At 49.2% G+C, this 26504-nt stretch overlaps 2 protein-coding genes across 3 annotated transcripts in view; one reads left to right on the top strand and one right to left on the bottom strand.

The window, feature by feature from the left end:
- The first annotated feature begins 134 nt into the window (after window positions 1–134).
- SPMIP9 (sperm microtubule inner protein 9) lies at window positions 135–9397 on the top strand. 2 transcript variants are annotated; one of them, XM_051842692.2, is made up of 4 exons: window positions 135–269; window positions 677–713; window positions 1574–1666; window positions 4704–9397. In XM_051842692.2, exons 2-4 carry the CDS (start codon window positions 687–689, stop codon window positions 5124–5126), a joined length of 543 nt encoding a protein of 180 aa, XP_051698652.2. In that variant the 5' UTR covers window positions 135–269; window positions 677–686; the 3' UTR covers window positions 5127–9397. The 2 variants fall into 2 exon arrangements, with proteins under 2 accessions (XP_051698652.2, XP_002709672.2); XM_002709626.4 differs by having other exon boundaries at window positions 166–269; window positions 4701–9395.
- A 9265-nt stretch (window positions 9398–18662) lies between these two features.
- The window catches only part of EIF2AK3 (eukaryotic translation initiation factor 2 alpha kinase 3), a 77951-nt gene continuing 70109 nt past the window's right edge, over window positions 18663–26504 (bottom strand). The window contains exons 15-17 of the mRNA XM_017340230.3: window positions 22383–22484; window positions 20940–21002; window positions 18663–19823 (exon numbers count right to left, since the gene is read on the bottom strand). Of these exons, the coding sequence (XP_017195719.3) occupies window positions 19623–19823; window positions 20940–21002; window positions 22383–22484 (366 nt within the window). The 3' untranslated portion in view covers window positions 18663–19622. The remainder of the gene's footprint in view (window positions 19824–20939; window positions 21003–22382; window positions 22485–26504) is intronic.

The raw sequence follows: 26504 nt of genomic DNA, 5'->3' as shown, positions 1-26504 counted from the left end.
GTCCATGGAGTTTTGGAAAGTGCCTACCCCTGGTGCCATCCAGCGCTGCCAGGGGTCCTGGGCGTGAACCAGGGGCAGGGGACACTCAGGTGGGCTGAGCAGCCACTCACATCACAATGCCCAGGGCCTGTGACCAAACTGTGACTCCTACCGCACAGACCAGGGCTCATCTCAAAGCCAGGTGTGGTGGGGGGCTGCTGGACTCCGTGCCACAGGGGCACCTGGAGTTGGAAGGGCAGGAGCACCGTCACGCCTCGGCAGAGGACAGGGTAGGTTCTGTCTGCCTGCAACCGCTCCCCGGCCCGGGAGAGAAGCCGTGTGGGCACAGAGAGGGCACAGGGGCTGGCTGAGGTCTGACCGCCCCCTTGCTGGGCCATGGCCGGCTGGACAGAGTGGAAGGGTCCCCTGGGGGATGAAACAGTGTCCTCATCGGCAGGAATTGGCAACTACTGTAAACCTGCCTGAGTCCTGCTCTAGCCCTTTTGTCCCAGGATGACCCCAGTCCACCAGCTCATCTGTCCCTGGGGCCACCACCAAGCCCTGATTGATGGAGTCGTGTGCCTGATGGGAACAGTAGGTTCAGAGGATCAGGACAGCTGTGCTGGGTTGGTACAGTGTGGGGTTAGTGGCTACTTCTACCCATAGCAGTGCAGGGCTGACCACCTTGTCTGTCTAGGTCCTTTGCCATGGCTGGTGTGGTGTACCCTGGACAGGTGAGTGATGTGGGTTTCTTTCCTCTGTCACCACCTTAGCAAGCAGCCACAGGGAGGGCTGTGCTCTTTGGGGCTCCCTCTGGTCATCATTCTGGGATGATGTTTTTTTGGCAATAGACAAAAGTTAATTTGTTTTCATTTACTTGAAAGGCAGAGAAAGAGAGAGAGAGGTAGAGACAGACTGACCTCACCTTCTGCCTGATTAGCTGATTAGCTGGATCAGAAGCAGAGTAGCTGGAACTTGAACCAGGTGCTTTAATACGTAGGAGATGAGGGCACCCCACACAGCGGCTTACCTGCTGTGCCACACTCCCATCTGTTTACAGTTTCCCAGGGATTTGTTTATTCCTTCAGCATGCACTCATTAGGCACCTGTTGTATAGCCAGCACTGACCTGGGCTCTGGGGCTTTGGAGGCGCCTAAGATGTTTCTGATCTGGTGTGCTTGCTTCAAGACCATTACAGCACATCCCGATAAGTGCTGCTAATGTGCTGGGAAAGTAGAGGGCAAAGGGTTTACCTCTTGGGAGGTGGAGGAGAATTGAAGAGTGGGAGAGAAGTTTTTAGGGAAATGACATTTAATCCGGGTCTTGGAGGACGTGGAGGAGTCTGCTGTTGGGTGAGAAATGCAGCTCGTGTTTCCAGCAGGAGGAAGATGAGTGCAGGGACGTGTGGCCAGCAGAAAGAAGGGAGGCTGGAGGACAGAGGACATGTGGGGTGGGAGGGTGGGAGGCGATCAGCAGGCAGAAGTCAGACCGAGGTCAACCCCTGTCCTGCAAATAAGAAGACGCCATTGACTGGCTTCAAGTGGAAGAATGGCGAGACAGGGTCTCTTGTTCTGTGTTCTCCCTTGTCCTTCAGGCCCCTGTGGATTTAGACATATACCAAAGCTCTTACATGGTCGACTACAAACCCTACGGGAAGCACAAATACTCCAGGGTCACGCCGCAAGAGGTAGGAGGGCACCCACATCCTCTGTTCAGTTGTCCACTGAAATCATCTCCAATTCAGTTTAATTATGGATGTGGATGTTGGGGCCATTTATTAATGACAGCATCCATTGCCAGGATGTTAAAGGTGTGTGTTTGTTTTTAAAGATTTATTCATTTAATTGAAAGGAAGAATGACACACAGAGGTAGAGACACAGAGAAATACATCTTCCATTTGCTGTTTCACTCCCCAAATGGATACAACAGCCAGGGATGGGCCAGGCCAAAGCAAGGAGCCAGGAGCTCCATCAAGTCTTCCACCTAGAAGGCAGGGGCCCAAGGGCTTGGGCTGCCATCCATTGCCTTTCCAAGTGTAACAGAAGGACGGTGGGTAGGAAGCAGAGCAGCAGAGATAGAACTGGCACTCCCAAATGCAATGCTGGCATCACATCAGTGGTTTAATCTGCTATGCCGCAATGCCAGCCCCATTAGAGGTCTTCTATGTGTGCATGCGTGTATGTGTGTGCATGTGTTAAAGTGTATTCCTAGGTAAGGCGTTGTGGTGTAGCAGATTAAGCCGCAGCTTGGGACATCTACGTGCTGTGTTGGAGTGCCTGGCTCCAGACCCGGCTGCTGCATGCTCCCAGTCCAGCTTCCTGCTAATGTGCCTCTGAGGCAGCTCAAGTGCTTGGGTCTCTACCACGATGGTGTTCCTGGCTCCTGGCTTTGGCCTGGCCCAGCTCTGGCTGTTGTGGTCTTTGTGGAGTGAACCAACAGGTGAAATTCTCTCTCTCCCTCTGTCTCTGTTACTCCACCTTTCAAATAAATAAATACATAAATACATAATATTTTTAAAAATGCACATAATAATAAAAAGTACATAAATATAAGTCATGGATAAAACAGATGGTAAAAGAAATACACATTTACAATTCGAGCAACACAGATTGAGCAAATACAGAAGTATGCCTTATTAGTTGACACGGTACCCAGCACATTAACAACAGTGCCTTACATCCTCCTGCGTAAGGCTCAGACTCACTCCTCCCCTCCCTTCCAGAGGCAGCAGTATTCTGAGTTTTAGGTCAATCATTCCCTTCTGTGTGTTTTACTAACAAATAGTTTTACCTTGTTTGCACATATCCTTTTAAGCAAATTACTTATTTTTGCTTTTGAACTTCATCATATACTAGATCACATACTGTTTGTACCCTTGCATGACTTTTGCTAAACGTGATGGTGTGTGTTTTACTTTCTGATGTGTAGTGTTATGCTGCATGAATTTGCCATGATATATTTGTCCCTTCCATTGGGGGACATTTGGGTTATTTACTTTTCTCCTATTCTCCCACTAGCAAATGCTGCAGTGACGATGAGATACATCCCAGTGTGCAAGAGTTTATCGAACCCAGGGGTGGAGTTGCTCGTTGTAGGGAATTTGAAATCATTGTTTCCCAAAACGGTTGCACCAACTTATGTTATCACCAGCCATGGAAGGCCACTCTATTGCTGTGCAATCCTTGCTGTTAAGCCAGACTTAAAAACTTTGCCAGTTTGGTGGGTATTATACCATGCCTTCTTGTGTTCATAAATCTCATTTCATTATTGAAGATGGTGGACATCTTTTCCTTTGCAGAGATTTTTTTTATTCTGTGAGATGTCTGTTCATATCTTTTGCCCCTCTTTATTTTTGTGCTACTTCTTTTATTCTTACTAGTTTGTAGGAGTTCTTTAAAAATTCTGGACATCTTTTGTTTCTCAGTTATGTGAGGGCATGGAAAACATGCAGTATCATGAAATTGCATAAGGACTTCAAAAAGTTTTTGCACCAAATTAAACTTTAAAAAAATTTTTTTTTGACAGTGAGAGAGAGAGAGACAGAGAGAAAGGTCTTCCTTCCGTTGGTTCACCCCTCAAATGGCCACCATGGCCAGAGCTACGCTGATCCAAAGCCAGCAGCCAGGTGCTTCCTCCTGGTCTCCCATGTGGGTGCAGGGCCAAAGCACTTGGGCCATCCTCCACTGCCCTCTGGGGCCACAGCAGGGAGCTGGACTGGAAGAGGAGCAACTGGGACAGAACTGGCGCCCCAGCCGGGACTAGAATCTGGAGTACCGGTGCCACAGGCGGAGGATTAGCCTAGTGAGCCGTGGCGCCGGCCCCAAATTAAACTTTTAATTCCCTTTTACTGCCAATTTTTTTGAAGTCCCTCATACACGTAATAGAACACTTTCCAGTTTGTGATCTGTCTTTGACCTCTGTATATCCATCAATATAGTTTCTTCTTTTTTTAAAAAAATTATTTATCTGAAAGGCAAGAATGTTGGGGGTTGGGGTGGACCTTCCACCCACTGGTTCACTCCTGAAATGGTCTCAACAAATGGGGCTATATGCCAGGCTGAAGCCAGGAGCGCACATGTCCATCTGGGTCTCTCACATGGGTGACAGAGCCCAAGCACTTAAGCCATCTTCTTCTGCTTTCCCAGGTGCCTTAGCAGGGAGGTGGATTAGAAGTGTGGTAGCTGGGACATGAACCGACACTCTGATATGGGATGCCAGCATTGCAGGCGGTGGCTTCATCCTCTGCACCACAATGCCAGCCCCTATTTCTTCATTCTTTAAAGGCTTAGTTATTTACTTACTTATTTATTTATTTGGAAGGCAGAGTGGCAGTGGGAGGTAAGGGGGTGGAAGAGAGAGAAAGAGAGAGAGAGAGAGAGAGAGAGAGGGAGAAAGAGATTCCACCTGTTGGTACATTCCCCAAATGTGTAGAACAGCATTATTTAAAGATTTATTTGTTTATTTGAAAGTCAGAGTTTCACACAGAGAGAAGGAGAGTTTCCTCTGGAGATGAGAATTGAGAGAGGAGAGCGGGAAAGAGACTTAGCCTTTCACTATAGGCCCTTCTGCAGTATTTCAGCATTTGTCTGCTCATATCACCACCCAGAAACTAATTTAAATCGGTAAATACGAAGCGAAGTGTGCTCAGCGCGGTGCTCCCGGGGGAAGCTGCGTCCTCTTCCACGGCTCAGCCTCATCCACGTGTGCTTTGTCTCCCCAGCAGGTGAAGCTTGACTCCCAGCTGCGGGACAGAGAGTTCTACAGGCCCGCCCCCAGCCCCAACCCCAAGCTGTCTGGTGGATACGCTGCTTTCAAAAGACCCCACATGACTGCCAGAGACCTGGGACTCCCTGGCTTCTTCCCATCACAGGGCCCCGTGGCCACAGTGGAGCACGAAGACAGGTTCACCAGCACCTGCCCTCACACCTACCCGGCTTCCCACGCCCTGTACCTGGCCCAGGGTGATCCCAACCGGCTTCACCAGAGCGCAGACTTTCCATGCCTCCTGGAGCCCGAGCGCCAGCCTGCTTCAGAGGAGGGCACAGGCTACCTCCTCCTGCCTGGCTGCTCCTGCCCTCATCATCACCCAACAGTCAAGGTGCCCGTCTTGTACCGGTGGGGACCCTTGATGCCGTTTTACCAGTAGGGAGGCCGTGAACACCTTCCAAGGTCACGTGGAAATCCATGCCCACCGCTCTGTCCCTGGAGCACAGAGAGGGAGACTGATAATAAAGTTGGGGAGATGCTCAACATCACCGGGCGGTCGTGGTTCTGCTCTCCCTGCCAGCTCACGGCATCCTCCCCACTGCACAGGGGCAGGGAAAAGTCACCACGTGTGGAGGACTTCACTGCTTCAGGCATTTACTTACATTTTCCAAAAAGGTTTATTTATTTACTTGAAAGTCAGAGTTACACAGAGAGAGAAGGGAAGGCAGAGAGAGAGAGAGAGTCTTCCATCCCCTGGTTCACTCCCCATTTGGCCACAACAGCCGGAGCTGTGCCAATCCAAAGCCAGGAGCCAGGAGCTTCTTCCGGGTCTCCCACACAGGTGCAGGGGGCCCAAGGACTTGGGCCATCTTCCACTGCTTTCCCAGGCCATAGCAGAGAGCTGGGTCGGAAGAGGAGCAGCCAGGACTCGAACCAGCGCCCATATGTGATGCCGGCACTGCAGGTGGCAGCTTTACCCGCTACGCCACAACGCCGGCCCCTAGGCATTTACTTACTGCTCTGGCTCAAATGTCCCCCAAAGTTCACATGAGAGAAGAGGAGGGCTTGTTGTAAGCCAGAGATGGAAAGAGATTGGTAAGAGAGGCATCTCATTGGACCGTACAGAGGAGCTAGTAAAATGTTAACTGCTCGTGGGATGACAAGGAAATAGGTAAGAGATTGGAAGTGGTTCCCAGGTCTCTAACTTGGACAGAGTAACTGTAGGCACAGGCTTCACATGTGGGTGCAGCACATATGGAGAAGCAGGACGCAGACCCGCTGACCTCCTCACCAACGCAGAGTTCTCTGGATGGGAGCCTCTCAACTGTTCTCATAATCTGCATCCCTGCAGCTCTTCCTTATGTGTGCTTCTCACCTGCGGACGTAGCTCGCGCAGCAATGAAAGAAATCATGAATTGTAATAAACAGACAACAGTTCAGTGAACAATCCTTGAACAGCAGATTCAGATGCAGGAGAGAGGAGATGATTACAGAAGTCCCGGTAAATTAGAAAACCAGTCACTGGATTTGCAGAGAGGTAGAACATTTATGTCAGGATGACCGAGAGGAGCAGTTGCCTGCAACCTGAGAAGCTTGACCCGAGCACCTGGTGGGGCAGTGGGAGCCCAGCAAGAAGGTTCATCTCTGAGTAAGACACCATGCCCTCGTTGAGGGGTATGGAAGGAAGAAGGCTCTGATGGAGGGTTTGGAGGACGCAGTGGTTTCAGTGTGCCCCCCAAAAGCTCATATGCTGGAAACTTAACCTGCAAATCCACATGTGAATGGCATTTGAAGGTGAGGCCTTTGGGAGGTGATTGGGGTTAGATGAGGTCATGAAGATGGGACCCCCAGCATGTCATCAGCGGCTGTCACAGCACAGCAAGAGACAGCCGAGCCAGCACGCTTGCTCCATGTCCTCCATGGTTCGCCCTCCCCACGTCACTGTGGGAAATATTTGGTTCATTTTCAAAGTAAGATGTTTAGCTATGAGTAGACAACTAGCTAGTGTAACAGCTGGTTACCTGCGCCTGTAAGGCCTTAGGCAAACAGAATACTAGTGGCCAAAGTAGCTGAAGCAAATGCCAGGAAGACTGTAACCTTGCAGTTACTTAGCCAGTGAGGAGCAGGGAGAGGAACCCGCAGGCTTGCAGTAACCATCCCGGGTGTGCTGGCCTACCCGGCACCCGGCACCCAGTCTCGCAGGATCGTTACTAAAGCCTTGCTGTCCCTGCACTTCCTGAGTCTGCGTCCATCCTTCGAGTGGATGGTGAGGCCGTTTCTCACATCATGATACAGCCAGAAGGCCTTTACCAGATGCCAGCAGACACCAGGGACTTGCTTTTCCCAGCCTCCAGAGCCAGGCGTCAGAGACTTCTATTGTTGATAAACCATCCACACGAGGGCACAGTGAGAGGACAGTCATCGCCAAGCCAGGAAAACTCCCTTCGCCAGATCAAGCTGCACCTTGATCCAGAACTTTCCAGCCTCCAATTGGTGAGAAAGTTGCTGTTACTGTGGCCCCCGAGCCTGGGGTATTTGTTACGCCAGCCAAGCCGTGGCTCATTGAGTTGTTGACACTATTCAGTTAGCAGAGAGCAGGAAACATCCGGGGCAGTATAGGCTCATTCCCTGTTAGGGACACGATGCTGACATTCTCCACTTCCAGGCGTGTCCCCTTGTTCAGGGCTCAGCCTCATGTCCACACTAAACCACTGGCAAGACTGGAAAACATCGTCTTTATTCTGGTGGTCATAGCACCAGTTGAAAATGAGGGGGTTGTCAGTGTGCAAGGAGAGGAGAGAGAGTGGAGGTGACAGACGACCTTTCCCTTCGGTATCTCATGGAGCATCGGTGCTTTCCCTAGGGAATTCTGTCAAAGGCCAGATTCTTGTCCAGCAAGTCTGGGGTGAGGGTGACTCTGCATGCCTCCAGGGAAGGCCTGAGGAGCTGGACCACAGCTGCCCTTGACCATCAAGGCTGTGCATATGCATAGCACTCTTCGCCTTCATTTTCTCCCCACAGCGCACTGCATAGAGGTCAAAGTATTATTTTTAAAGATTTATTTTATTTATTTGAAAGGGTTACAGAGAAAGGGAGGGACAGAGGGGAAAAGAGAGAGAGAGGGAGAGAGAGAGAATATCTTCCAATCACCGGTTCACTCCCCAAATGGCCACAACAACTGGGGCTGGGCCAGGCTGAAGTCAGGAGCCAGGTCCTTCATCTGGGGTCTCTCACATGAGTGCAGGGGCCCAACCACTTGTGCCATCTTCTGCTGCTGTCCCAGGTGCATTAGCAGGGAGTTGGATTGGAAGTGGAGCAGCTGGGACTTGGACCAGCACCTGTATGGGATGCTGGCATGGCAGGTTAACCTGTTATATCGTAACACTGGCCCTGATCAAAGTATTCCTTCATGGCTGCTTGATAGTCCACTGAAATGGTTGATACCGATTTATTCAACTGTTTCCTTATTAGTAGATAACAAATAATATGGTAATAACTACTCATGAACATATATTCTTGAATATTGATGCCTTTTAAAAGATTTTTTTAAATTTATTTGAAAGGTAGAGTTACAGAGAGAGTGAGAGAGACAGAGAGAAAAAAATATCTTCCATATGCTGGTTCACTCCCCAAATGGCTACAAATTGTTGGGGCTAGGCCAGCCCAAAGCCAAGAGCCAGGAAGTCCAGCTGGGTCTCCCATGTGGGTGGCAGGGGCCCAAGTATGTGGACCATTATTTGTTGCTTCCCCAGCTGCATCAGCAGAGAGTTGGATCAGAAATGGAGCAGCTGGGAGTTGAACCAGCGCCCATATGGGGTGCTGGTGTCCCAAGTGGTGGTTGATCCTGCTGTGCCACAACATGGGCCCCTCGATGCCTTTATTTCCACAAGATGGAATCTTCTAAGTGGGAATGCTGGGGCAAACAGTAGGGGTGTTTAGTGCTGAAAGATACCAGCAGAATTTGTTCCTAAGGGAAAGATAGTCTCCATCCCGCAAATATGCAAAACTCTTTCTTAGTGATCAATATTTAATTTTTTCCAGTTTGATGGTTGGAAAATGGTATCTTGTCATGGTTTCAGTTTACAATTACTTGGCTACTCACAAGATGTAGAATCTTTGTTATTTCTTTGTTCAGGGGGTTTCCTTTTTCCCTTGAGTTATCTTTTGCTCATCAATTTATGGGGCTCTTTGCCCACTGGTGACATTTAGCATAAACTGAAAATATGTTCTCTCTTTAAAGTATGCAATGTAAAATATGCAAAGTGAACACATTTTCATAATACAATATTAATAACACCTTCATTAGCAAATGTTGCAGAGTAAGAATGGTGTGAAGGGGCTGGCGCTGTGGCGTAGTGGTTATAGATACCCGCAAGAGTGTCGGCAATGTTCAGAGAAAAGGATGTAGTTAGTAGGAGGAGGAGCTGGTTCTCACCAGAGTGGCGTGGCTGGGCCAGATTTGGGTAAAAAAGGGAGGTTCTTCATTTAACTTGATTTCGGGGCTGGCACTGTGATGCAGTGTTTTAAGCCGCCACCTGTGATGCTTGCTTCTCATATGGGTGCAAGCTCAAGACCTGGCTGTTCTATTTCCAATCCAGCTCCCAGCTAATGTGCCTAGGAAAGCAGTGAGGATGGCTCAAGTCCTTGGGCCCCTGCAACCATTTGGAAGGTTCAGCTGAAGCTCTAGGCTCCTGGCTTCAGCCTGGCCCAGCCCTGGCCATTGCAGCCACTTGGGGAGTGAACCATCTCCCTCCCCCTCCCCCTCCCCCCCCCTCCCTCCCCCTCTCCCCCTTCCCCTCCCCCTCTCCCTGTAACTCTCAAATAAAAGACTGGTGTGAAGAAGAAAAGGAAACCACCACTGCTCAGAGAGCAATCACTACTGTTACATTTTGCTGCCAGAGTGGCAGAATAATGGTTAAATTATTGGGCAAAGGAGTCCGACAAAGCTGTTGCACCCATGCCTGAGTTTACTGGTCACTAGAGAGAAATATCCTGGAATGTTACTTAATCTCTCTGAACAGAAACTCCCTCATCCATAGGAAGCATTAATAACGCTCCTATCTTTTGAGTGAGCACTGACATACAGGCCCTGAGATAGAGAGAGACCACTCAGTGGACCTTTGAAACACACACAGCCATGTACTGCAGAATGACATTTGGGTCTACGACTCGGGTCCTGTACGTTTATGAGGGAGCTGGAAGAGTCTTGTCACTTCCTGACGTCACAGCCCTGATAACACATCACTCATGTGCTGTGGTAATGCTGGTGTGAACAGATCTACTACTGCCAGTCACATAAAAGCAAAGCACATAAAATTATGTCCTGGGCTGATTACTTGATAATGGTAATAAAAACTGTGTTACTCCTTTGTGTATTTGCTAGACTCTATTTTTGTTGTTATTTTACAGTGTATTCCTTCTACTTATAAAAAATTCACAGTAAAGCCGAGTGCTGGGCTAGGCTGGCGGCAGCCTCACAATGCTCCTGTCTCTTGGTTTTCTCAGTTGCATCAAGAGGCCACATGGAGGGGCCGGCGCTGTGGTGCTCTAGGCAAAGCTTCTGCCTGTGGCGCCAGCGTCTAGTATGGGATGCTGGCTCATGTCTGGCTGCTCCTCTTCCAATCCAGCTCTCTGCTTAAAGCCTGGGAAAGCAGTGGAAGATGGTCCAAGTGCTTGTTCCCCTGCACTCACGTGGGAGACCTGGAGGAAGCTCCTGGCTCCTGGCTCCGGATAGGTCCAGCTCCGGCCGTTGTGGCCTTCAAAGGAGTGAACCAGCAGATGGAAGACCTCTGTCTGTCTGTCTCTGTCTGTCTCTCTCTCTGCCTCTCTGTAACTCTGCCTTTCAAATAAACAAATAAATATTTTTTTAAAAAAGTTGCCATAATACATTAAAACAGCAGGGGGCGGGTGGGGGCGGGTGGTTGGCCTGGCCAGTGGGACACCACTTAGGATGCACGCAGCCCATGTGGGAATGCCTGGGTTCTAGTCCTGGGCTCGCATCCAATACCAGCTCCCTGCTGGTGCTAGCTCGAGTACTTGAGTCCCTGCCACTCACGTGGGAGCTCTGGGTGGAGTTCTTTTTTTTGACAGGCAGAGTGGACAGTGAGAGAGACAGAGAAAGGTCTTCCTTTGCCGTTGGTTCACCCTCCAATGGCCGCTGCGGCCGGCGCGCTGCGGCTGGCGCACCGCGTTGATCCGATGGCAGGAGCCAGGTACTTCTCCTGGTCTCCCATGGGGTGCAGGGCCCAAGGACTTGGGCCATCCTCCACTGCACTCCCTGGCCACAGCAGAGAGCTGGCCTGGAAGGGGGGCAACCAGGACAGAATCTGGCGCACCGACCGGGACTAGAACCTGGTGTGCCGGCGCCGCAGGCGGAGGATTAGCCTAGTGAGCCGTGGCGCCGGCCACTGGGTGGAGTTCTTAGCTTCAGGCCCTGGCTGTTGCAGCACTTGGAGTGGATGGATAAATCACTTTCTCTCTACCTTTCAAGCAAGATGAAAATAAATAAACATTAAGAAATTGCATATATAAGAATTAAACTATGCCATAAACCAAGCCAAAAAGCAAAGAACAAGCTAGGAAAATAGTCACAAGACAAATGACAGGAGTACGTGGAGTCTTACACACCAAGGAAGAGACCAGTGGTGCAGATCCTCCTAGGGACGCCCCGCCCGTCCCTGGGATGCGGGCCGACCACAGGGCACTCATAGGGGTTGTGATCTCAAGACTTAGCCTGGGAGGAGGAGCATCCAGGAAGTGAGGGTTCATGTGGCTGTAGGGGCTAGAGAGGAGGTGACAAACAGAAGAGAGAGGGGGCGTGGCCTCTGGAGGAAAGACCCATGGTTCGTTCATGATTCCTGGACAGCAGAGCAGGCTTATGGGGATTATCAAGAGTTGAGGCTCAGCTGGGTCAGCTGGCGGAGGGTGCGGCCTTGTAGACCAAGCCCATGAGTTTCACTTTCAGCCTGAGAAGGAGCGGGAGCTTTCAGAAGAGGTCAAGCAGAGAATAAACAGCAAGGACGGTTTTCTGCTGTAAACCATCTGTGTCATGACAGTGCGAGTTGGTCTGAGACGAGACGTAGGGAGAGGAGTTTTTTGAGCTCCAGTGACTACAGCCTGCTTGCATCTGCAGTTCTGTGTTTAAATGCTTCCCATTGCTGATTTGCTTGAAGCTTTTAGTCCACCTAGAGTTCCGATGGCACTTAAATGCTTCCAGGCAAGCTCTCTCAGCCTGATTTGTCCAGAGTGCCAACTGCATTTTATCTTGTTAGTGCCAGTCAGCCCCAGAAGCAGTCAGGCAGGGCTAGGACAGAAGGCTTGCAGTAAGTGTGAAACCTCAGTTTTTCTCAAGTATTAATGTGCATACTGACCCCTTGAGGCTTCTGATAAAACACAGATTCTGATGCAGCAGGTCTGGGGTAGAATCCAAGACTCTGCATTTCTCCCCACATTCCTGGTCCAGCAGCCATAAGAGTACAAAGCCTGTTTTCTGAGCCTTGACTGCACCTTGGCCTTGGAATCACCTGGGAGCTTTTTTTTTTTTTTTTTTTTTTTTAAATTTGACAGAGTGAGAGAGAGAGACATAAAGAGAAAGGTCTTCCTTTCGTTGGTTCACTCCCCAGGTGGCCACTATGGCCAGTGCGCTGTGCTGATCTGAAGCCAGGAGCCAGGTGCTTCCTCCTGGTCTCCCATGTGGGTGCAGGGCCCAAGCACTTGACCCATCCTCCACAGCCTTCCCGGGCCACAGCAGAGAGCTGGACTAGAAGAGGAGCAACCAGGACTAGAACCTGGTGCTCATATGGAATGCCGGTGCCGCAGGCGGAGGATTAACCTAGTGCGCCAGGACACTAGCCCTAGAAACGTCCTTAATATAAGTTCTTGGGGGCTGGTGTTTACGACACTGTCATCGGCATCCCATTTGAGCCCTGGTTCAAGACCCAACTACTCCACTTCAGATGGCATGCTCTCTCTCCTGCTGTAACTCTGCCTTTCAAACAAATACATCTTGAAAAATAAAATAAAATCTAAATTCTAGGGCAGTGATGTGGTTGTCACAGGTGCCATTGTCCTTAGGAGCCCAGTGGACCTCCAGGCTCTTGATTCCTAGCAGCCTGGTTACAGTGGGTAAACCACATTTGAAAAACCAGGCCCTCTCCCTCCTTTCCCACTGAGGTCACCAGGGCACATATTTGTGCGATTCTTTCTAACAGATCGCTTGTGTAGAATCGCAGAGGTGGAGGGGAATAGGCTTTCCAACGTAGACAAATGGGGGACAAACCTTCATTAAACCAGTCTGTTTGGCGTTCCTAACAGCCTAAGAGACTTTTGCCATTACATTTTTGCTCACATCGGTAAATCTTCAATTTTTTTTTTTGCCATCAAATAGTGGAAAAATTTGATTCCATTATTTCTTTCATTTGTATTTCTCTAACGAGCTGCCAGATGAAGTTATTTTTCTCTTCGAGGGAAACTATTTACAATTCACCTGTGATTTGCCTGATTCGCCCCGCTGGGGGTAAATCTTTAGGTTTAATAAACTTCAGTTTCCTCTTCTATAAAACGGAGGCGGCCGCGTCGCTCAGCGTTGCTGAAGGCATTTGGGGAGATTCCCTACCGGGCTTGCAGCAGGTGTCGCTCCAATGTCTGCCTGCTAAGCGCAGCCAGGCGCCCACGCTCTGACCGCTCTGACCGCCGCGCAGGTCTGCGCCCCGGGCGGGATGGACTCGCCCCTCCTGCCCGCCCACCGCCCCACGCCGCTGCACCTTCGCGGCCCGCGGCCCCTGAGCCCACCGCGTCTGCCCCACCCAGGGGCCGGCCCCCAGGCGCCGCGCGGGCTCCAGGACACCCAGCTCCCCCAGCGCCGCGGAGCCCCAGCCTCGGGCCGGTGTCCCCAGCCAGTCCGAGCTCTTCTGGCTCCCGGGGTACCAACAGCTCCTGGCGCCGCTCCCGGCTGCGCTGGAGCCAGATTCCTGGCCCCGGCCCAGACAATGGATCCTGCACCCTTGGATCTTTCATCTCCAGACCCTCCGGCCAGCCGCGGCCCGGCTCCCCGCAGAGCCCAGGGAGGGCCGACTCCAGGCCGGCGGCCCCGCAGCTGAGGGTCAGTCCCGGCTCCTCCCCCACCAGGCGGCCCCTGCCCCACACCTGACAAAGGCCCCTCTGGGCTGCCTCCCTGACAGCCACACTGGGTAGTGGCCTAGCACGCATCCTCACGTGGTCACAGGCCAGCCTCTTCTCGCCGGCGTGTGTTTTTGCAATGTCTACCGTTGCGGCAGAAGCATTGTTTTATTTGCTGCGGACTGTAGCGTGCAATTATTGTTATCTGCTTCCTTTGTCTTCTGTTTTCCTCCTTGAGACATCACTGCCAACAGCTTGGGTTTGCGTTCCCGACACTCTCTATGATCGCGTCATCACCGATTTGCACACATGCTAACACTTCTGGGATGCTCTACACCACGAGTGTCATTCCGTCCTCAGGGTCACCCCGCCAGGGACTGTGCTCATTTTAGAGACCAGGAAACTGAAGTTGTGATTTCCTGGGAAGTCTAACCAGATTAGTCCCCAACGTTATAAATTGCTTAATCTTCACAACGTGCTATTTGCAATTGAGGAAGCAGCTGAAGGAAAATTGTCAACAAGAAGCACTGCCTAGGGCTGTGATTGCAAACCCAGCTCTCTCCTGTCACCTGTCACTCCTCTGAAATGCCCTCTGGATTGGAGAGAATGCAGAGAAGTGCGCATTGTTATGCAGATAGGGGTGGTGGAAAGATAAGTGAATTGTTACAACTTGCTTGTTAGGTTACTGTAGTTATGTTGCATCACAGGGAAAATACCAACCGTGCTGTCTGCTTTGCAAAAGCCCTGTTCAGTTTTTCCAAACTCTAGGGCGGAATACAAATAGAAGAATTCAAATATTCCACATGCTGTTTATTGGTTTCTCTTCCCATATTTTGCTCATTTAATATTGTTAATGTCAGAAGTATTAGATCTATTGGAAAGAAGTCAAACTACTGAGAAGCAGATTGAAGTGAATGATCTGTCATGCTTTCTGCCCCCAGCCCACCCCCACGGGAATACTGTAGCACTTGGTGTGGGTCCCTTTCAAACTTCTCCATGCCCTGGGGAAAATTCCTTTTCAACAGATAGAAGCTGTTTCTGGTTTGGCTGCAATGATACTCCCCGCACTTTCTCTGCACCTTGCTTCCATCCCCTATCTGCCTAAATAGCCATTTGATTTTTCCACATGCACTGCTTGCTGACTAGGTTGCTTTAAAAGTTGCGTAATACCTATAGTGTGAGTGGCTTTTTCATTTATTCAGCCATTATCCTGAAGTGTCTTCCAAAGAGCCTCCGGGAGAAAGGACACCTCTTCTCCATTTTTAGTTCTGAGCATCAAACTTCCTCACCCCCTCCGGGCAGGTTCTGACCTTTCTGGCTGGTGGAAATTCTCCCAGGCCTCTGCCGGGAGGCCCCAGAACTCTGCCCTTCTCCAATCTCTCCCCTATCATTGCTGCTGGCGAGGGGAGCTGCTCCTGAAGTGGCGGTGGTCCTTTATGGGGACTCTTTACAGGCCAACATCAAGGGTGGGCCTTGAGCCTAGAGTGGGAGACCCAGGGTTCAGTTCTTATTTATTTATTCATTTATTCATTCTAAAGGCAGCATTACAGAGAGGCAGAGAGAGAGAGAGAGCGAGGTCTTCCATCCGCTGGTTCACTCCGCAGAAGGCTGCAACGGCTGAAGCTGCGCCGATCTGAAGCCAGGAGCCAGGAGCTTCCTCCAAGTCTCCTACGTGGGTGCAGGGGCCCAAGCACTTGGGCCATCTCCTACTGCTTTCCCAGGCCATAGCAGAGAGCTGGATCGGAAGAGGAGCAGCTGGGACTTGAACCAGCACGCATATGGGATGCCGGCACTGCAGGCAGTGGCTTTACCCACTACGCCACAGCGCCGGCCTCACAGGGATCAGACTGTAGCTTTGCATCCAGGCAGAGGGAGTGGGCAGCAGAGATGACTGAAGTAGTTGGGTCCCTGCTTCCCACCTGGATTATGTGTGGGTCCCCTGCCTTCTCTGCCTCAGCCTGCCCAGCTCCAACTGTTGCAGGCATTTAGGGAGTGAACCAGCAGATGGGAACACTCCTCCCCCTTAAAGCCAACATACAGGCTGGCGTGGGGCACAGTGGGTTAAGCTTGGAATGCAACTGCTCAGCTTCCAATCCAGCTCCCTGCTAATGCACCTGGGAAAGCAGCGGAAGCTGGCCCAATTGTCTGGGCCCCTGACACCCATGTGGGAGCCCCAGATAGGGTTCCAGGCTCTTGGCTTTGGCATGGCACAGGAGCCCAAGTATTGTGTCCAAGAGTGCACAGTTATAGGAAGCGGGATTGGAAGGAGGGGAGCAGGGGCTCTAACCAGGCACTCAAGGGACACAGGCGTCATAAGCAGAGTCCTATACCGCTGCTCCAAAGGCCTGGCCGTCATGTGAGGAACTTGAAAGCAGTTCATGGCAAAAACATTACGAGACTTTGAATGGTTGAGGTTTGTGATTGTGGTATGTTGAGGTCAGTTACCTGTTGGTGTGCTTGTTGTTCTCACGTGTGGGACGTTTTGGTGCACGGGGGGTGTGTGGAGGGGTGGGGGGCGAGTATTTTAACAGGTTTTACAGTCTTCTAGCTCTTAGCCCTCCAATCTCCTCCTCCTCCTCGGTCCTTCTTGGGAAAAAAAGGTGAAAATGAGCCCCCTGGTGCCAGCCGCTGTCATTGCAGGCAGGGAAGCCTCGGGGAAGTCTCATTAGGCCAGAGCAGGCAGTCCTGGCTCAGCTCTTGAGTTCTCCCTGTGGCTGGTGGTTGGGAGGAGAAAAGGGGCAGGGAAATAGAACAGCTTTCCTTGTAAACGCACCAGAGAAAGTTTGTGCGAAAACACACGGAAATAAACCCTGTCCGAACATTGAAAGTGTCTACATTTCTGTGCTCTTAGGAGGCAAAGGGCTAATCCTCAGAATTTCCCACAGGCTTCCTGACCGGTGATGGGCACTCGGCTCAGTGCTCCTGTTCTCCTGGATGGCAGGCCGGGAGATGGACACACGTGACTCCTCATGGCATCCCGTCCATAGGCACGTGTGGCTCCCTCACCCTTATCCCTCCCACGGTGGAGAGCAAGCTAACACTAAATGAGCACGGCGCCAGGCACAGCCACGTGGTGCCAACCAGGATCCCAGCCCATTTCTTCCCTCACTGAAACTGAAGCACCAAGTTCCCTTCCCTTTAGAAAACTTCCAGGATTTGAGACTTTTGTGTATTTAGCATCAGGATTCATTTTTTAAAAAAGAATGTTTATTTATTTGAAAAGCAGAGTTAGAGAGAGAGGTAGAGACAGAGAGAGGTCTTCCATCTACTGGTTCACTCCCCAAACAGCTGCAATGGCCAGAACAGGGCTGATCCAAAGCCAGGAGCCAGGAGCTTCTTCTGGGTCTCCCGCATGGGTACAGGGGCCCAAGGACTTGGGCCATCTTCCACTGCTTTCCCAGGCCATAGCAGAGAGCTGGATCGGAAGAGGAGCAGCCGGGACATGAACCAATGCCGGCACCATAGGCAGAGGCTTAACCAACTACCCCACAGTGCCGTCCCAGCATCAGGATTCTTAAACCACCTTTCTTGCTTCACTTTTGCCAAATATTTATTGCAGTGACTGGCACATTCCTCTTCCTCCTCATTTGTTATGTATTTCCTAAGGCCGCACATAATGTTGAGGTCACACCTACGTTCCTCAAATTCAAATTCTGCAAATACGTAATCAAGTCCCAGACTTTATGTGTGTTGCTGGATTACAAGAGGAGGCATGCTCACCCTCTGGAGGCTTAGAGATGACTAGGGAGGCTGACAGGCATCAGAGTTATGGGCTCCTCTGCAGGCTGACAACGGGGCTGGTAGGTACAAAGCGCTGAAGTCAGAGGCACGAGGGGGTGGGGGCACTTGGAGCAATGCCCGGAAAACAGTGGCACATGGAGGAGGTGGTGGGGTTCAGGGTTAGTAAAAAGAGCTCTGGGTGAGAACACAGGAGACTCCACGTGGACTTCAGGGTTACCAGCCCAGCCGCCAAACCTCCCCATCCCCATGCCTACCCTCCCGCTGGCAGCCAGCAGAGGCATACCCAACATTCAGATGAAAGGCCAGATCCTTAGCTTGGCACAGGAGTACAGAAGACACTGAATGGAGATTGGAACACCTGGTTTTTGTTCTGGTTCTGCTCTTTCTGGCTTTGTGATCTTGGACCCATCATAGCTTTCTGGACCTGAGTTTGACCACACGGGGAGTGGCAGTAATGGTGCCTGCTGGTGGCCAGGGATCTTTGGGCGGACTGAGTGGTGTGTGCTGGGAAGACAGCAACAGGATCCCTGCTGGGGTTGAGGGGAGTAGGGAGCAGCAGGTAGAGCAGGCTGGCAGAGAGGTGAAGATGGGGCGGGCTGGCCAGGCGCCAAGCAGCGCTTGGGAAGGACGCTGGTATCCAAGGGCCTGGATATGGTCCCCGAGTATCTGGGAATTATTTTCCCAGCTTACAATTTGCTCGTAACTTCGTGCGGCACACATGGTTTGTCTGTAAGATGGAAGCACTCGTGCCTTTTGCCCCTTTGAGGTTGTATCTGGTCAGTTTGTGCCAAGTCCTCACCCACAGAGCATGCATCAGACATGCTGCCTTATCAATACAACCAGCATCGCCATGGCTCCTTTCTCTGCAAGTCCCCGTCTGGGACAGGGCCCTCTGTCTAGTCCCCGCCGTGGCACTCAGCAGGCACGGGCAAGCGTCTGGATTCGGAGTCCTGTGAATTCTGAAAGGGACCTGCCACGTGTCTGGGCAACAACAGAGAAGACCCTTGTCTGGAGTCGGTGAGGAACACGTTCTCGGGACCCTTCCTGGACCATGATCCCACCTTGTAAACCTCACCCCACTGTAAGACTCATTCCCGAAGGAAGACTCAGTCACAACTAATTTAAAAAAGTTTTATTAAATCATTTAGACTTGAAAGAAGTCACAATAGTTAACACACTGAAGTGCGTTCTGTACACCACCAACCCAAACGGATTGATTCTGGGATTTTTATAAATAAAAAATAAACATATTTACAGTGAAAAAGAAAAAAACACATTAGCAAGTGAGATGATTAAACTGTTATCTATAATCAGTCTGGGGGAAGTACCGATCTACAGGATTACAAAGAAGGTGCTTAGGCTCGAGTTAGGTCGAAGAGTCCACAATTGAAGAAGTTAGTTGTAATATAGAAGCCATTTCTCACTACAGCTTTTTCCTCCCCAACCCAGAACTTTTGACCAATTTACCTAAAAAGCTTCATTTTCCCCTTCATTGGAAGTAAAAAGTACAAAAAGCTCTTAAACTCTCCCTAGAACCTTCTAAGGGATAAAGCTATTTAATGCTACAAAAACGCCTAGAAAACTACAGTCGGAAACCAGTATGCAATTTGTGCTGCTTCTCCTCCCAAAGAGTGCAGATTCCTACTTCACCCACTAGGGACAAAACACGGAGTCAGCTTTTTGGGAACTCACTTTTAAAACCATCGTGTCTCTAGAAAGCCTATTTCTAGAACCATGTGGTTACCACATGTGGGGGCAGGGGGGCTTTCGTTCTTCTGAACTATAAAAATATCTCCATTTAAAATCTCCACCTGATACAAGGATGGCTTCTACCTCCCCAGGCAAAAGGTGAGGGCCCGGAAGCTCGGCCAAGGGCTTCGAGAGACCAGCAGGGATGATGACCCCTGGTGGTTTCCACGGCTCTCCTCTTCAGTACAGCTGAAATGAAGAGCTGCTCCAATCACGCAGCGCCCCAAATCCAGTTTAAATGGGACTTAGAGAAAGCAGCCCAGTCTGTTCAAGGCTGTGGTCTGGGAAAGCCACCGGCCTGGGCAGTGGGCTGCTCGCTGCCACCAGGCTAGTTGCCCGGCACAGGGCTCTGTGAGTTGCTGGGCTGTCTTGAATGTTTTGTTCCTGATGAACTCGCGGAGCGCGACCTCTGTCTGAGCACGGTTTTCCCTGGGAACTCCAACTCCTCAAATATGGCATTTTCAATGATGTTTGTTGCTTCGGGCCGTTCCATGGGGGATGGGGAGAGCATGTCTTGGACCATCACGTACTGAAACACAAAGATGGTTTGGTGATATAACAGACAGGCTGCGATCTGTGTCAGTAAAAATGTCCTGTAAATACTAAATAGGATTGCAGGTCTGCAGTTTCTGATGCAGCTACTCAACTCCGCCACTGCAGCACAACAGCCACAGACCACAGGTACACTGATGGGCACGGCTGTGCTCCAGCAAATCCTCATTATGCAAATAGGCTGCAGGCTGGATTCCACCTGTGGGCCCCAGCTTGCCAGCCCGTGTTCCAAATAAACATGAACTATTTTCAGGTCATTTGTGACTTTCTGACATAAAGTGTTTTTAAATCACATCCTGGAAACACAGACATCATCTGATTTTGAAAATAAATTATCTTACAAGTGCACACGGATCTACAGTTTGAAAATTTCGATTAAAAAACACACAGCAGAACGGCACTCAACACTTTTTCTTGGTTTTGTTCTGAATCTCCTTTAATGTAACACCTACTATTTATTTATTTATTTCTTAACACCCACTCTTAGGAGCTGCATATAACAATTTTTCTTAAGGCATTTCAGGTTAGCATAGCTAAGCATATTATTATAAATCTTATTTTAATGTAATCTTTTGTTATAATTAATGCACTGAAATAAAATTTGACTTTTTACATTTGATAATTAACATAACACTGTTTAATTTGCTTCAACTTCATTATTTAAGAAAAGTCTGGATTTACCAATGTAAGAAGTTAAGAGTGATGTGTTTCTGGACCAGACGTAGTAAACACAGACTGTAAGAGGAAGGACAACCTCTAACCTCAAAGGTTCGGCTCACCGTGTTCCCTCAAGGCCCGCTCAACTGCCCTCCCACTCTTCTGGAATCACCTGCCTCGTGATAAAACTCCCATACACAGAATCAGTGGAAATCAGGGCCTTTTAAAAAACTGTTTCTGGAATAAGCCCGTTCTTTCAGACTGCCATCAAATTCATGGAGCTGGAGAGATTAATGGCGGGACCAGAACCACAGGTCTCTTCCTCTGAGGGCGCTGGGCTGAGGGAGCCAGGCCCAGGGCCGGTGTCTGGTCTAACACTGAGCTGGTGCAGCAGTCCCCTCGTCTGGACACTCGGGAGTCCAGGACTTACACGTACCTCACGAGGACACTTCTGAGTAAACAGCGGTGGAAATTTGAGATTTCGTACGTCAGCTAAGGTCTAAAAGGAAAGAGAAGTGCTACTTATTTTAGGCTCATTATTTTATTTATTTACTTATCTATTTCTTAAAGTTTTTATTTTATTTTTGAAAGTTTTATTTCTTTGAGAAGCAGAGCAACAGACAGGGAGAGGCAGAGAGAGATTCCTCGATCTGCTGGTCACTCCCCAAATGGCTCCAGTAGCCAGGGTTGGCCAAGGCTGATGCCAGGAGCCAGGAACTCCATCCGGGTCTCCCACGCAGGTACAGGGGCCCAAGTACTCAGACCATCTTCCACTGCCTTCCCAGGCAGCATCAGCAGGGATCTGGATCAGAAGTGGGGCAGCTGGGACTTGAACCAGTGCTCCAAATGGGATGCTGGTGTTGTAAGCGGTGGCTTAACTAGAGGTACTACAAAGTCAGCCCCAGCCCCACACCTGTGTAAATTCTGAACCATCTGGTTCCTGATCCTTTACTTAGGTTTTTCTTTTCTAGAAGCTTTAGGGCCTTTGTTTCTGGTGTTCTGCAATTTGGATAATTTTGTTTTCTTTTTTTCCATTTATTGTACAGACTACTTGCTAGATCTTTCGATTACAAGTCCTTTGATTCTGGATGAGATTTACATCTGATCACCGTGACCAGAAGTCAAAAGATAAGGTCTCCAACTGAGGAATCAAGAGCTGGTGATCAGAATACAGGCTCTGGAGACCTGAGGTAAGCCCGAGGGCAGCCACACAGGAGCCAAGAGGGCGGAGGAGGCGGCCTTCCAGCGGCCAACCCACTCCCACAGCAGCCCAGTGCTGTCTCTGGGCACCTGCTGCTGAACTACGATGAGTGCAGGCAAAAACAATGTACAAACCACCCAGCTGAACAATTTTGTAAAGACTGAGCTGGGCTTTTACTTATTTATTCATTTTTAAAAGATTTATTCATTTGAAAGGCAGAGTGATAGAGGTGGGGCAGGTTTCCATCTACTGGTCCACTTCCCAAATGGCAGTAAGAGCTGGGGCTAGTCCTGATGGAGGCCAGCAGCCTGGAACTCCAGCTGGGTCTCCCGTGAGGGTGCAGGGACCCAGCTACTTGGGCCATCCTCTGCCGCCTCCTGGACATGTGAGTGAGCAGGAAGCTGGATGGGAACCAGGCACTCCAATGACGTGGGTGTCAACTGGCAGCTTAACCTTCTGCAACACAACACCCGTCCCCAAGTCCCCAAACTAGCTTCAAACGGAAGCAAAAATAGTCTATAAACCCTCCCGGTGTGGCTCTCATGAACCCTTTCCCTTCTAGCTAACCAGTCCGCTGGTATGAACAGCAATGTGACATTTTTTTGAAAGCCTCTTTCTTTTGTTCATTCTTAGATTATTTGATTTTCCAATCTTTTCTCGAGAGGGGAGGGTACTCACTCTGACTCTCTCCATCTGCGTGTTGAAGGGGTACAGCAACTCAAACAGGATCAGGCCTAACGAAAAGATGTCCACTTTATGAGAGTAGTTGTTTCCGTGAATCTGAAATCCCACAGGAAGAAGACATTAAATAAAAATTTAACACAGCGAGAGTACAATGGATATGATAGCAGCACAGAAGCCCAGAGTTCACTGGGTCATTTCTTGGTTTCCAGGCATGGGTAAAAGTGTTAGCAAAGAGTTAATCCCCAGAGCCGCCTCTCCGCCACTTGCTCCCCTGGAGTAATTAAACTACTCAGCATCACAGAGGGGAAGCCCAGGTACAGCTCTGAGATATGCATCAGTCAAATAGGCCCCAGAAACCTGGAGCCGGCAAGGGCCGCTGACTCCCCCCAGGTGAGGTTTTTCAAAGGGAACCCTATCTAAGCAAATCTCTCATTTCTAATCATCTTTGTCCTCACCCATTTTTATGAGAAAATCTTCATTACTCCAAACCATTAATCAACTGTGGTTAGCCTTCATTATGGCCCCTAATTATGGACTATTTTGCATTCTCAGTTGTATTTTCATGTGTATATTCTTATTCTTCATGACTAGATTATAAAGTCCCGGAGGGGAGGGAAGGGAACTGCTGCTTTTGTATTCCCAACATCCAGCACTGGGTTAAGCACAGAGCAGGCCCTCAATAAATACTTATTTGTTAAAATGAACAAATGAATCACAACTGAACTACTCCATTAAACACAGCCTCATTCAAATGACAAGCAGCCTCCTGGTGACTTGGGAGAGCCCTTTGATTTGTGAAAACCTCCTGAGGACTGTAACTTGGCATTTGGCAAAGGGCCACAGAAGGGTGTCACATCAGAGTTGTTAACAGGGGCAGGTGGAGCGGGAGGAGAGGATGGGCTGGGGGGTTTCACGAGGCAGTTGCCGGGTTGTGGAGCCCTTCACAACCCTCCTCTAAGCAGTACTTGAGATCAGTCTCCTGGGTTCTTCATGCAGCCACCTGCCACTGTGCTTATACACGAGGGCGGATGGAACGTTTCAGAGACACCAGCTGTTGTCGCCCTCCTCTGTCCTAAGTGACTGCAGTGACTGGAACCCTCCCTCATCCTGGGGTTTGGGAAGTATTCAAAGAAACTGCTCAAAAACAGAGCCAGCCAGCGCCGCGGTTCACTTGGCTAATCCTCCGCCTGCGGCGCCGGCACCCGGGGTTCTAGTCCCGGTTGGGGCACCGGATGCTGTTCCGGTTGCTCCTCTTCCAGTCCAGCCATTTCGGGGTGGGGTGGTGTGAGCCAACGGAAAAAAGAAAGACCTTTGTCTCTCTCTCTCTCTCACTGTCTAACTCTGCCTGTCAAAAAAACAAAACAAAACAAACAAAAAAACCCCAGCGCCTACAGAGTTGGGGTGAGGAGGATATCCTCGCACAATATTCATACTACAAATGGACACAAATTCATGAGAAGCAACTTGGCCTTTGTAAATGTTTACTCCCACTTCAATCCCATCTACCCTAAAGGAGATGGGAAGCTGGACAGAGATTTGGGAGCAGGGATAGTTACCCGAGTGATACTCCTAAAACCAAAATTTTCAAATAAATAAAATGACCCCCTAAAAATGCTGGATAAATTGCTGAACTGAGCAAATACCACCCATACAAATAACAAACCATTTTTTTTTTAAAGATTTATTTATTTATTTGAAAGTCAGAGTTACACAGAGAGAAGAGAGGCAGAGAGAGAGAGAGGTCTTCCATACGATGGTTCACTCTCCAGATGACCGCAATGGCTGGAGCTGCGCCAATCCAAAGCCAGGAGCCAGGAACTTCTTCCAGGTCTCCCATGTGGGTGCAGGGGCCCAAGCACTTGGGGCATCTTCTACTGCTATCCTGGGCCATAGCAGAGAGCTGGACAGGAAGTGGAGCAGCCGGGTCTCGAGCCGGTGCCCATATGGGATGACGGTGCTTCAGGCCAGGGCGTTAACCCACTTCACCACAGCGCCGGCCCATACCAAATTTTCTAACAATATTTAAACTATGGGAAATGCTTACATTTTAATATTGCATCCAAAATTTTATGGAGTAGAATCCCAATTTTGTTTCCCTAAGTAAGGTACAAATGTGTTATACGATGTGTACATATAGACATAAAAGGAAATAACTACTATTAATGTTTTAGAGATTTTTACTTTTTCTATGTTTCCCATAATTTCCATATTTCCTACATATGGGCCAGATAAATCTATAATGAGAAAAAAGCATTATCAATTATGCTATTATTTTTAAGGCTACTAATACATTTTAAAAATAATGTCATCTCATGAACACATGACAAGTTATCTTAATAAAACATCTAAAAACAAGAAATTCAGTAAAAATCTCATGAGAGGCAGAATATGCTTTAGAGTTTAAAATGACTGTTTTTTAGGGCCGGTGCTGCAGCATAGTGAGTAAAGCCGCCGCCTGCAGTGCTGGCATCCCAAATGGGCGCCGGTGTGAGTCCTGGCTACTCTACTTCTGATCCAGCTCTCTGCTATGGCCTGAGAAAGCAGTAGAGGATGGCCCAAGTCCTTGCACCTGCATGGGAAGACCCAGAAGAGGTTCCTGGTTCCGGATCGGCGCAGCTCCGGCTGTTCCGGCCAACTGGGGAGTGAAGCAGAGGATGGAAGGCCTCTCTCTTTCTCTCTCTGCCACTCCTCTCTCTATGTAACTCTGATTTTCAAATAAATAAATACATCTTTAAAGAAATAAAATAACTTTCATAAGTGTGTAATACTTGAACTTGGACTGTATTTCTTGGTAATTACAACCAAGAACAAAGTAACTGTGGGCCCCGCTCATTTACTCAGAGGGTAAGAAAAGAAAGAACTTGGATAATAAATATTTTAAAACCCTATCTTGGTACAGCTTCTGAAGCCTGGCTAAGACAATTCATACAGCCAAAGTATTTTGAGAGATCTTTTTAAGGGACATTTAACAAAGTGACAGTTTCTATATTTAAAAGATTTACTAAGAGAATTAACATGTCATTTTTAACTACCATATTTTAATTTCTATATATTCCTATGATAAAATTTCTACAGCTATCCTGATTTTCTAGTAGCTTCGGCAGTATCAAAGAGAGAATCCGCTGTAACCTCTTCCTATGTCCCTGCCTCCCACAGAACACACAGGCTCTTCCCTCTCAGTAGGCACAAGCAGTGCTACAGGACGGGGTGGGGGGTGGGAGGGGTGGGGGTGGGGGAGCTGGTGATCCCACTACCTGGATGTTCACCTTTTCACTCTCCTTCACCTTTACTCATCCACGAAAGGCTAAGGCCATCGGCCACATTCTAGGCATTGTTGTAGGTGTTAGAGATAAGAGTAACAACAACAATGATCTGCGGCCCTGTTTTTGATGGTTTATATTTCAGAGAAGAAAAAACGATGTCAGAGAATTAAACAGGCGAGAAAAAGAATATACAATATATTAGGCTTGTGGTCATCATCTATTTTAAACAGGGCTGTTGGGGACACTTTTCCATGTAGTGAGTTTTTCATTCATAAGCATCCAGATAGAATTCCTTGTTTTCACAATACTCAACATACAGAAATACTGTTTCTAGCCTCTTAAAATAATGATGAATTCTGAAAAACATTAAAAACTTTTTAGTATCGATTTCTGACATATGCTGGGTGGAAAAAGCAGGAAATACAGGAAAATCCAAAATAACAGAGTAGAAGTCACTCAAGGTCCACTGCTCAGAAGCCATGATCTTGGTACTTCATGGCTCCTGTGCTCTTTTGTCTTCTGGTATAAATATCTACCTGTGGTATTTCAAGATTCCATAGAGTTTTTCGCCAGGTCCTCACCCCAACATTTGAACGGGGTGATTCAACGACTTGGGCCGGTAGCTCTCTGTTCCTACTGAAGTCTGTTTGGATACCTTTGGTCGCAAACCATCAACGTGTAAAATTAAAATTTCTGCGGTATCTTTCTTTTCTTTTAAAATTTTTTTTTTGACAGGCAGAGTGGACAGTGAGAGAGAGAGAGACAGAGAGAAAGGTCTTCCTTTGCCGTTGGTTCACCCTCCAATGGCTGCCGCGGCCAGCGCGTTGCGGCCGGCGTACCGCGCTGATCCGAT

Source organism: Oryctolagus cuniculus, chromosome 2 (assembly GCF_964237555.1).
Source record: "Oryctolagus cuniculus chromosome 2, mOryCun1.1, whole genome shotgun sequence".
In the NCBI taxonomy this organism is placed as follows: domain Eukaryota; kingdom Metazoa; phylum Chordata; class Mammalia; order Lagomorpha; family Leporidae; genus Oryctolagus; species Oryctolagus cuniculus.
Note: the sequence above shows the minus strand (reverse complement) of the source record. Positions and strands in the feature narration are given on the sequence as shown.